This window comes from Pomacea canaliculata, linkage group LG13 (genome assembly GCF_003073045.1).
Source record: "Pomacea canaliculata isolate SZHN2017 linkage group LG13, ASM307304v1, whole genome shotgun sequence".
In the NCBI taxonomy this organism is placed as follows: Eukaryota; Metazoa; Mollusca; class Gastropoda; order Architaenioglossa; family Ampullariidae; genus Pomacea; species Pomacea canaliculata.
In genome coordinates this window covers 20,196,840-20,208,529 of record NC_037602.1, presented here as the reverse complement: position 1 = coordinate 20,208,529, position 11,690 = coordinate 20,196,840, and the positions used below count along the sequence as shown (strand labels likewise).

Sequence of the window (11,690 nt, the reverse complement as noted above, 5' to 3'; positions counted from 1 at the left end):
TATTGATGAAAGAAACTTTTACACACTCCTCACAGCTTTGTTATGACATGACAATCACTCATCCTTCTTGCAAAACAACAATCTTTACATTTTATGACTGGAAAATATTTCATTAGCCTCCTATCTCCTATATCTGTAGCGCTTGAAGTGGAACCACAGCTGGAAAATGTTGTTCTGGAACTGACACCTGAAGCCTCTCTTGTAGGAGTACTCCCACTCTCGGCTGACAATCTTGAATGCTATGTCCTGAACAAAGAACAAAAATCAGAGGTTACAGCAAAGCGCTTTTCTGCAAACCATGGAAATAAATCAAGTGCTGATAACAAAAATACACAATACAGCAGATCAATGTATTCACATGCACACAATAAATAAACATATTTGATATCATGCTAATGTAGATAAATGAAATAACTAGAAAATACAGTCCTTACAGCACTTCCAAAAATACCAAGTAACTGGTCTTTCATACACATTTAAAAAATTTTAAAAAAGGGAAGTTTTGAATAAGATAAAGTTTTAAAAGCCATTAGCAAACCTCATATGGTGGCCCGGCCTTGAACCGAAGTACTGCAAAGTCTTTATTGTCCTCCAGAGGTGTCTGTCAGTGATACAGTAAACCATTAACAGCATGCTTAGCATTACAGTTCAGAGTTTGTTAATTCATCTAAAAAGTATGCACGGTTTTTTGACTATGTACATTTGCATGAACTGTAAAGATTGAATTTCATCTGAACATATTTTCTATTGTTTATGACCATATAAGCTGCAGCACAAATAAAGTAATAATGAAAAACGAAGCAGAGATGATCCCACACTCACCACTGTATATTCTGGAGTTTTGGTCTTATCTATCAAATCTGGGTAGAAAATCTGCAGACAGAAAGCATAACAACTGTGTCATAAAAGGCCACATGCAGAGAAGAATATGTAATTGCCTTAAAGTGCAATATAATGCTTTGTATGTAAATGCATGTGATGGCCCGAAAATACAGTATTACACTGCTATATACTTACATTGAACTTGTAACCCTGAACAATCTTTGGTGGAGGGTTGTCGATGTCATAATGTGTCTGATTGTATTTATTCCATTCGAATCCCTGTTCATTCAGAAAGATATAAACAGGCATAAGACAACTCCAACTCAACAAATTTTAATAAATAGATAAAAAAAATTGTGTTTTGAGTCTTTCAGAATAAGCTTAGTCCTTAACTATGGGGCCATAAAAAAAAGACATAAGAGATGAAGCAATAAATAGGGTTATCCCTTGTGTATGTTCTCTGCTAGACCTATCACTCTTTGATTTAAAATAAAAATTCGAATTTAAATCTTGTAATTTCGAAATCTGGCTGAATGTTTTTTTAAAATATTAACAAATGACTGACAATTCTGCAACTTTTCATTTATTAAAGGAAACCAAACACATTAATATGTGAATAAAAATATATCCCAAAGTTAAGCTCACAGTATGAACACGGTTGAAGAAGCGAGGCTTGCGTGGCCGATATTTGTCAGACCAGATGAATGCTTGTGGTTCAATTGTCATCTCCACACTAAACTGTGCCTCATCATCATTCATGCCCTCACGAGCAGCCTTTTCAAACTCAGTCTCCACATCCAACTGAAACATTAAGATAACGGTTCACAAAATGGCAAAAGTTCATTCACGTTTATCTGAAAGTATGAAAAAAAAGTGAAGTCTCTCAAAATGATCCTGTCACCCAGATGACAATAAAGCTAGCCCAAAAGATGGTCCTCTTGTAAAAATAGCAATCAACACAGGTGGACAAGATGTAAGTCAGCTTTTTAACTTAGTGCTCACCCGCACTCTTCCAGTTGCACAGACTTGGCTACGTGCCAATGCCAGCTTTTTGGCATCTTCCTCCTCATCATAGATCACTTCATCGATTCCTAGATCTCCAGGCTGCAAGAGGCGAGGAGAGTAGCCGCCTTTGATGTATTCATCGTCATTCTGCTCCTCCTGCTCTATGAGGTCTGCCTCTGTGATGACAGCTTCATCGTCATCCTGTCTGAAAGGCACAACAGCAACAATTCATGACACAAAATAACCTAAAATCACAAGCACCCAGAGAGAAATCACAATAGAATCATTGTATAAATCATCGCTGATATCCACATATTTTGGGGGATAAAACTACTTACATACCAATATCTCTTTATAAAAAAAACCACACACACACAACTACCAAAAAAAATGTTTATGATCTTCTACTGTTGTAGTCTAAACCTACTCATTGACTTAGTGACTTTTACTAGTTTTTAAACCTACTCTTCAGATTCCTCCCCATGTTTGTCCTCTGCTGTATCTTTTCGTCCTTCAGCAGATGTAGATGCAACAGCAATATCACTGGACAGCCTGGGCTGAGGTGAGTCTACCTGCCGGCTGGCAGAAGGAACAGGGGAGCCAGCACTTTCACCATCTTTTCCTTGCTTGAGCACTGGGAACAGAGGGGCCTCTAGTCCTTGCTGTAGAAAAGTAGCACACTTGATTGCACGAAGTTTAGCACAGTCTGTGAATCATGTTTTGAAGACAGATCTTGCATACTTAATCTATAGATTTTCTACAGGGGGTTTTCAATTATCTATTTACCTCTGCATCGTCTTTTTAGATGCATTGCATTGTTAATATCCCTTTAAATTTGTTATAATATACTTGGACTTCCCATTGCAAGAGTTAAGCATGATTCATGTAAATGGTTTGTAATCTTGTAAATTCCAGCATTCTAGTGATGATCTGATCTCAGTCAAGACTCTTCTGAATATTAATTGATCTGCTTTTGTCACAGATGTACAGCTGCAAAACTGCAATTCATAGATATCTTGGTCTATTAACATATACTACATCACAACGTTTAAGCTAGTAATAACATTGATTGTCTTTTCCTATTGTAGCTAAGCTTTCATTGCTCTTCAGGCTTCATTACGTTGTACATTGTCCCACAATCCTCTTGTGCCAGTAAGTGCAACTGCGATCATACATTGTATCAGCTATCCGGTGTGAGTGTGAGCCACTGTGTGGTCAGAACAGATGGAAGATGACAGCATCATCATGGTCTTTGTCACTCTTCAACTTAATTATATACTGTCATCAGGGGCGGACTGGAGCTTTAAAGCGGCCCGGGCATTATTTACAGAACGGCCCTTCTCACTAAAATACGGCCCGGGCATTATTTTCAGTGCGGCCCTTCTCACTATAATAGCCCTATAGTATTATTCTACAGAACAAAATAGGCCCACTGGCCCACTGGCATTGCCCAAATGCCCGAGTGGCCAGTCCGCCACTGAGAGTCTTCAATCTTAAACAGGGGTTTAATGTGACAGCTAAATGGGATTTACTGAATTACCTCTACATTTGGGACATAAGTCTCTATCACTGACAAGGCCAACATACAGCACATGCATGTGTGGACATAGTTATACATGTGAGAAGTATGTTAATTATGTACATGTAATATATAAGTGAGAAAGGTCTCAAACATATGTATGTAGCTCTGTTGATGTGTCTGTCAGTATGTATGTGATATTACATGTGTCAGTTTGCATGTGGGGACTGCTTAATTGGAGGTAGGCTATCTGTTCCTTTGCAAGCTTTGGCTGGGTGTTGCACTGTAAAATCTAACTTATTATTGGTAATAAATTGTAACATACTTCATCATTTTATAAAGCAAGGTCAAATAAAGGTTGGGTTTATGATGCAGATTTTGTTTCTCACCAATCCATTAAGTTGGTGCATTTACAGGCTCTGTATGATCAAATCAAAGTTCAAATATAACATCTGCCTCTTTACCTATTCTCCTGTTCACATCTTCCATCTGTCACAAGTGATCACATACACCTCACCAAAAACAATTACCTCTCGCTTCAACTTCAGCAATTTCTGTCGCAAAACATCCTGATGTCTCTCACGTAGTCTAGTTCTCGCCATGTGGGCTTTCAACTGCCTCAGAAGGGTTTCCCAGTATCCTAAAGACAAAAATAAGGCTTTCAGTGCTAACAATGCAATTATTCAACATATAAAACCTAAGACTATAGAAATCATCCAACAGCTTAACTAAGTAACCATGACAGCAACTGAGCAAAGTGTCTTGACTGTCAACAGTGATGGTCAAAGACACACACATACATCCTAGCCTTTGCAAATGCACAGCTTAGATCACGTACCTACATCAATGCCTTCTCCAATGTTCAGCTTAGCTTTGATTTGATCTTCTAATAATTTCAGCTGATTGGTTGACTTCCCCTTGAAAATGTCTGCCACTTCTGTTGTCACAGCTGGATTGATGCCCTCTCGCCGGTCTGCAAACTCTGAAATTATGTAAATACAATTTGTTTCCTTCCTTTTTCTGCGATACATGAAAATAAAATGTGTTTATAAATTTATACATCAAACTCCGATGAATAAAATCCACAAAGGGATGTCAATGTCAGTTTCTGCACGTTTTGCAACATATTATGTTCCCCAACGTTTAAGTTATTTCACATCTATCCTAAAGTGTGACTACCGCACTTCTTTATCATATTTTAGAATGAGTGTGAGGCATCTATTTCAGTTCCTAGAACCTTCAAGGATAGTTTCAAACTGCTGTGATCAATTGAGTGATATTGGTTCAGAAACTTTCACATAATCTGAGTATTAAGGTCATCAGCTACTGATGATTGGTAATGAAATATGTGCTCCCATCTGAGCCCCTTATGGTCAACAATGGAATATATTATCCTGCCAGCACCAATGACATCAATATAACATACGATCTCACCAGCACCGATGTATCTTTATCCTCTTTTCTAACCTCTACTAGCTGCATCCAACTTCCGCAGTTTCTGAAGTTCATCCTCTGTGACAGTAATGATGTCTCGCCAGTAGTCTGCATTCTTTCCTTGCTCCAACTCAAGGTACACCCGAATGTCCTCCAACAAGTCCTCAAGATCTGACATAGTTAGTCCCTGTAAAGACCATCAAAAGACAGGTCCATCATCATCGGTCTTTGATGAGAGAACAACAATTTGTAACACCATCATTATCACTATCAAAGCATTGCAAAGAATTGCTGTTGCTTGTAATCAAACTGTTACAAGGGACTTTTTGCCTCCCTCAATATCACCTCAATCCACCAATGTCATCAATGTACTTAGACTTGTGTAATATACTTAGGCATGCCAAAAGTCTTTGTAAGCTTCATGTACTTTCCATTCACTAGGTATTTCTTTAACTCTTCCCATATAGATATCACCTGAAGGTGCAAAGGTCTTCATAGCTACAGCAAAACTGCATCAATTTATCTGTATTAAATGAGTTAAACTTACATATAGATAGGTATAGGGTTCATGCATCTCCACAGCTAGCTCATCATCCTCTGCACTGATATATTTTGCCAGCAGGTCAATGGGTTTGGCTTAAAAGGAACAACAAGGGTATTTAATATCAACTATTGCACCAGTGAAATGATGCTTTTTACATTGTTTTTACAAACATTACATTGCATCATAGAAAGTATCATCTGTGCAATGATGCATCAATTCAAACAAAAGAGGCCTATAATACTATAAAATCCATCTATATGGATTTGTAAATCTATATGGATTTGTAAATCTGCTCCTAGAATCACGCTTCACAATCAGTCTGCTGTACAATTCACCATCACACAACAGCTTAAATTTGGGATATAAAGTTTCTGTGTCTTACCTCGTCCATCTTTGATTCGAATTTCTGAGCGCAGCTTTGCTTGTTTTAGATGAAACTGAAAAATTAAAATTAATAAATTCATCTGAGCTTTGATGGTTCATTATTTCAAAAGTTGGGAGGAAGTTGTGGAACTGCAAGCATAGCTACTTCATAACTGTTCCCACAAAGCATGGGAATTTTCTCTTTTTGACCTTTTCTAAATTCCATACCTCTTCCGCAGAGACAAATTACTTCCCTGCACCATGTCCACTACAATATTCTACTTTTCCAGTTCCAGTGGAACAAAACTATGTTTCTAACTTTTCAATATACACTTAACTTAAAAAAATATTGACCACAATTTTATTTTACATAAATAATCTTCAAATAATCATCTTGTGCAATACACAAAATGTTGTCCAGAGTACATCAAACATGGACTCAAAGTATTGTCTGCTTCATTGTTGAGGTCTGTGTGCAATACACATACATATAAGCATACAAAAAATTTAGTCTTTTTAATACCATACACCAAAACATAAGAAAATAAATCAGAAAAGGAAAGGCAGCACTCCAGAGGGAAGTTATCTCTTCTGAAGACAGCGTCATAATCCCTTACAAAATCTATCCTCCGCAGGGTTTTACATTCATCCTAAGTCCAACCATCTTACGTTTAGGACTTCATTCACAAGGCATGCGTTGTCAGCATTTACAGGAATGGCTCAAGCGCTACAGATGCTGGTTCCGGTATACGCAATGCCAATTTTTCAACTGTAAGTCTTTGCACAGCAGCAGTCAGACTCATCTCCTCGGGCGGACTGAATGTATACCCTCTACAGAGGACTCTGACAGAACTGTCAACCCAAATGTGGATCAGTCCCAATAGATCATTCTAGCACTCTGACCAGATAAAGATAAAAAAGCCTTAGTGCCTTAGACTCATGAGCAGTGGTTACTCTACAGGGTCCCTTTAATTCAAACCAATGTTGACTGGATCAAGTAGGATAAAGACACTTAGCACTCATTTCTAACCAAAATAAAATGATTATTTCTATATATTGTGGGAATGGGAAAAGTATTCGGCATAGAGAAGAAAGTGGCAACAGCTCACACTGTCTTCTTGTTTTTCCCATTCACGGAAGTAAGCAAGTTCTTTCTCTCTCATCATCATGTCCTGAAATTAAAAAACCATCATTAATCAAAATGGAGCACAGATCCCCTTAAGTCTTCACTTCATATTACTTTGGAAACATCTTTCATAACCAATGATTATCTGTAAGAAAAATAACTTACAGAGTCCTTAGTCTGAAAGTCTGATAAAAACAAACAGAACTCCAAGTTTCATGTGATTAAAACATCCAATAGAAATAATTTCTATGGCTCTCAATACTTGAATTGCATTAGTACACAACAGTCTGAAAGATTTCGTAACAAGTACGACTTTTCTCCTATATTTATTCTGTCCTGGAGAAATCAAAGGCCAGCAAGGCAGACTATTAATTTCAATGTCAAAGCTAGTTATGCTTTCAAAGCATCAATATGACCGATAACTCAGTGTATAATGCAAGTGTTGGTTAATTTTACATAAAATGTTAATATGAAGATAAAGCATAATTTACATTCTTCAATGCAAAAGTGCCGATTTGTTTCTAAGCTGTGCATTATTAACCTACCCGCTCTCTTTCTCTTTCTTCTCTCTCTCTTTCCCTCTCCAGTCTTCTCTTCTTCACTTTCTCCAGCTCAATCTGCAGCACGTTGATTGAAGCATTCAATTTAAATATTTCTTGTAAATACACTGACCCTATCATCAAAAATTAAATACAAGAAATATAAGAAAATCTATGGTATTAAAACAACCCAGCCCGTAAGTGCAGATTGCTAAATTCTTGGTATTCATCAAAGAGGATTTCAGGGCTTGTAAACTGCCCTTCTCTGCAGGCTATATACCTTGCTCTAAAAATAATTCTGCTATAGAATTTTTCAATATTGAAAAGCTGCCCATAAATACAAATAGTTTGTCAAGAATTTGAAAAATAAATCTCAAAAAAGTAATGATATTTAAAACATAATTATTTTATTTTATGTTTCACCTTGTTTTCTCGCATCTTTATTTTTTGTAGTTTTTGAATTTCTGAATGGGCCAAATGTTTTTTTCCTTCCTTGTCTATTTTTTTACTCCATACAAAGGTGTCCAGAAGGTGCTCATCACCAAATGGATTATCCACATTGGTATAACCCTGGAATAACAATAATAATCATAATGTAATAAATTTGGAAAGTGCAATTTCATGCTCATTGCACTTTACAATGCTAAAGCAGATATTTAAACATATGAGTCGCATTCAAAACTAACATAATACTATGTGCACAACATGCCTACGTAAGACACTTTACAAGCTTAATAATGAATATAGTGAGAGTCCATTATCAAAAACATCCTGTGCTTTACAACCATAATATGCCACATACAAACTACACACTCCACACTCACAGACTTACAGGTTATCAAAGACAATCAATCCTGATTAAAGGTCTTCCAATAAGGAAGTAGTAATCAATTTTACCAATAAACAGAAACCTCACGATGGAATTATACTGTAGTTGTAGTTGTCAAAAGTAAATCTTGAAAAAAAACTTATAGGCTTCAAAAAAATAAAAATAAAGGTAAAGAACTTGTCAAACCATATACTCCTGGTCCCAACCCATCTGTTCCTTTCGCTTGCGCTCTTTGGCTTCCTATTAGACATCAAAATGATTTTTTTTAATATGTTCAAAATACAATCTACTCACATTTACAGATTCTCTGACATCCCTAATAGCTACATAGAAATAAAAATACATAGATATACACAGATACACACATATATACATACAATAGATACACACAAACATATACACAGATATATAAACACATAGATATATATATGGAAAACACATGAATACATAGATACATAAATACACAAGTACATACACATAGACATAAATATTTTTATATTGTATTTCATTGAAATGACTGTAAAAAATAAAAAAGCTGAAAAATTAGTAAGAATTAACTAGTCTGACCTTTAAAAACGATTGTAGAAATATAACTCAACATTATGAACCTATGAAACAAGAAGATTCCTTAAAAAGAAAACTGTTGCCTAAGAAAGATAATACTTTTTACCTACCCAGTTCCCCCATAAAGGAGAGCAACTGCTCACACAAACTACTTTCAATCCACTACCTTGAATGCAAAGCCCAGAAAGCAACCAAAGTGATTGCACTTGCCCTATCTAATACCAGCCTAAGTTGTGCCACTCTGTCTGCAGCATTCACTAATGATAAGGCAAGCAGTACAATTAGCACTGACTTGATGTTGAAAATCAGAGACAACAAAAGAAACATATTAAAATATACCTTCTTGGCCAGACGTCTTGCACGTTTTTCCTCTGGAGTTTCCAGTGCTTTAATCAATTCTTTCTGCTTCCTAAGTCAAAACAGCAAATATAACAAAAGTAAACATAACAGTTACTTAGAATTGGTCTGTGTGTAATTTTCTTATTTGTGAAGTGTTTTAAGCAAGCTATTTTGAAAAAGAGCTAAATAAATGCTCATTATTATTACTCTTAAGTTGCTTAGGGAAGGCAGGTGGAAGCAATCGCTCTGCTTCCATCCCTTTCACTCTAAATTGTAATTCAGATCCTAATTAATGCTGATAGCTGATGGATGGGTAGGAAAGATTTTTTCACCTTGAATTAGCAGCCTACTGCACCACAAATGAGCACACTAACTATCAAAGTACAGACCCTTCCCTTACAGAGCTGGATAATGCCCCACAGATCATAAATCTATAGATCAGAAAGAAAAGAACCACTATGATGGCCTTAAACTAGGGTGGCAGATGTTATACTGAATGCAGGAAGAAATATGAACGATAAACTAACTCATTATTACAGAACTGCCATGCAATGTTTGGAGAAGAAATGTATACAAAAATAAACTGGGTAAATGAATTTTCCATCTAAACAAATGTTTGCTGAGTCAGCTCAATGTCAAAGACAGATACAAAAGAAAAAAAAGTGTAAATGAACATACTTTCTCTCCTCAGGATCAAGGAGGGCTGATGGTGGCTGGAACCTGTGCTGGCTGTCATCAGTATGCTCATCATCAGAAGAAGTTGAATCAGACTGTCTTCGATGTCTGTGAGACCGGCTGCTTGATCGTGACTTTGATCTGGATTGCCTTCTGTGCTTTTTCTTATGAGGTGACCTTGATCGTGGTCTTTCATCCCAGCTGTTCTCACTGGAGTCTTCTGATTCAGACCTCTCTCTCCTAACAAAAGTATTTCAATTTCAATTTAAGCATTTAAATATAAATATTTAAATATAAGTTGTGCCAAAAAGTATTCAGCATATCACAAGTCCTAAGAGAAATAAAAATCCAGCATGTATAGTGTCTTTGTGAAGTAATAACAAATGGACATAATTCTAATAATAAAGACTGTTGTCAGATTCACCAGTAAAATATAATAATTCAATGAGAGAGAGTGAAAGAGAAAGTGTGTGTGTAAGAGAAAGAGAGAGAGACAGATTGTATAGATAAACATCACAGATATAAATCTCTTATGCTCTACATTCGCATACAAAGGATGAAGGCAGTGAACTGGCAGCAGTCAAATGCTAAAGTGAATTTGAGCTTCCATGCACATCTTACTTGCAAGTACAAATGCAAAAGAAAGTATGTGGATGTGAGAGAGAGAAAGAGCTGTGTTAATGAGAAAAGCATGCTAAACTGACTAGTACAATAACAAAAGCTAAGACATAAAAATAGAATAGGGTTGTTAAAATATTTACATGATATTTACAAGATGTTACTGAGTCATAAAGGCACTATCAAACAGCTTTGTGACAATCATTTCTTCTCTAGGGTCAAAGATATTCTAGTGAGGTAGTTTGCCTGTTAGGATTTATAAACAATGATGCTTTTGTAGCCATACCCCATGTCTTGTTGAGTGATTAAGAGTTGGCTCCCTCGATTTACTCTGGGTTAAGAGGAGGGGGGGGGGGGATTGGTGTTTTACGCCGTGCCAGCAACTGAGGCTATATTACAGCAAGGCAGCCAGCCCTGTAAACAGATATCACGTGCAGAGAAAGAACAAAGTGCCCAAGACGAGAAATGAACTCTGGGCAGCCAACCTTCACTGTATTGGTGACAGGCGCTAACCGTTGCGCCACCGGACCGCTCTCTAGCTTAAGAGGGAGTATAGCTAAATAGTATTCTACAAAGATCAACTCATAGTGCTAATTGTCTACAAGCTTTTTACATGCTGTACCCACTCCCCCGGCCGTGGTACAGGTTGGTAATGGTCACCAGGTTACTTCATCCAAATCATGGATCTATAATGTTATGCTAGCGATGACATGGTACACAGTCGGATAAGTGAAGTATCACCTGTGTCATAAACGGCAGCTTGGCCATGAAGCAAAAGAATGTGCTAAGGGTTAGTCCGCACGCAACTTTAAAGTGTGATCTGACATGGTCGCTTATTCTCCATCATTAACACCAAAAGAGTCAGAGTAGAATCTTCTATCAATATAGGCAGAAGTCCCATCGAATCGTTTTGCTTCAAAGCTGGTCAAATTAGTAGATGACACAGATGAAAATAACAGAGCAGTAAAGAGCTTAAATAATAAGTTCTAATCGTTATCACGTGTGAACAGTATTCAACCCATCACTCCCCTAGAGAGAGTCTGAGCGAACAGAGCAACAGTAAAGAACCCTATCTGCGAGAAAATTCGAAAAGTCAAAATCAACAAAAGTATATTCATCATGACATACCTATCTCCTTTCTTTTTCTTTCTATCTCTAGATCGTTCTCTAGATCTGGAGCGATGTTTGTGTTTCTTTTTCTCTTTGTTTCCCATATTGTTACAGAACTCACACGAAGTCTGTGATTACAAAAAAATGTCAAACCAACGTTTGCTCAAGAGTTATTCTTCTTTACTTCCGTTTTATTTGTACTC

At 36.8% G+C, this 11,690-nt stretch overlaps 1 protein-coding gene across 1 annotated transcript; it reads right to left on the bottom strand.

The window, feature by feature from the left end:
- Positions 1-11,672, bottom strand: LOC112554156 (cactin-like). Its single transcript, XM_025221781.1, has 19 exons — positions 11,506-11,672; positions 9,763-9,999; positions 9,085-9,154; positions 8,368-8,421; positions 7,776-7,922; positions 7,359-7,430; positions 6,797-6,859; positions 5,707-5,761; positions 5,328-5,416; positions 4,814-4,967; positions 4,185-4,328; positions 3,877-3,986; positions 2,293-2,489; positions 1,825-2,032; positions 1,468-1,623; positions 1,018-1,101; positions 823-873; positions 539-601; positions 1-246 (listed from the first exon to the last, which is right to left on the bottom strand). Exons 1-19 carry the CDS (start codon positions 11,589-11,591, stop codon positions 121-123), a joined length of 2,166 nt encoding a protein of 721 aa, XP_025077566.1. The 5' UTR covers positions 11,592-11,672; the 3' UTR covers positions 1-120.
- Positions 11,673-11,690: the final 18 nt, after the last annotated feature.

What these genes read in the sequence shown, in the direction of transcription:
- LOC112554156 (XM_025221781.1), bottom strand. Translation starts at nt 11,591, where the DNA reads ATGGGAAACAAAGAGAAAAAGAAACACAAACATCGCTCCAGATCTAGA. An exon ending in TGGAGAAGGCATTGATGTAG is followed by an intron (nt 3,987 to 4,184) that starts GTACGTGATCTA and finishes TTTTGTCTTTAG; the next exon opens with GATACTGGGAAACCCTTCTG. An exon ending in TGCTGAAGTTGAAGCGAGAG is followed by an intron (nt 2,490 to 3,876) that starts GTAATTGTTTTT and finishes ACTTTTCTACAG; the next exon opens with CAAGGACTAGAGGCCCCTCT.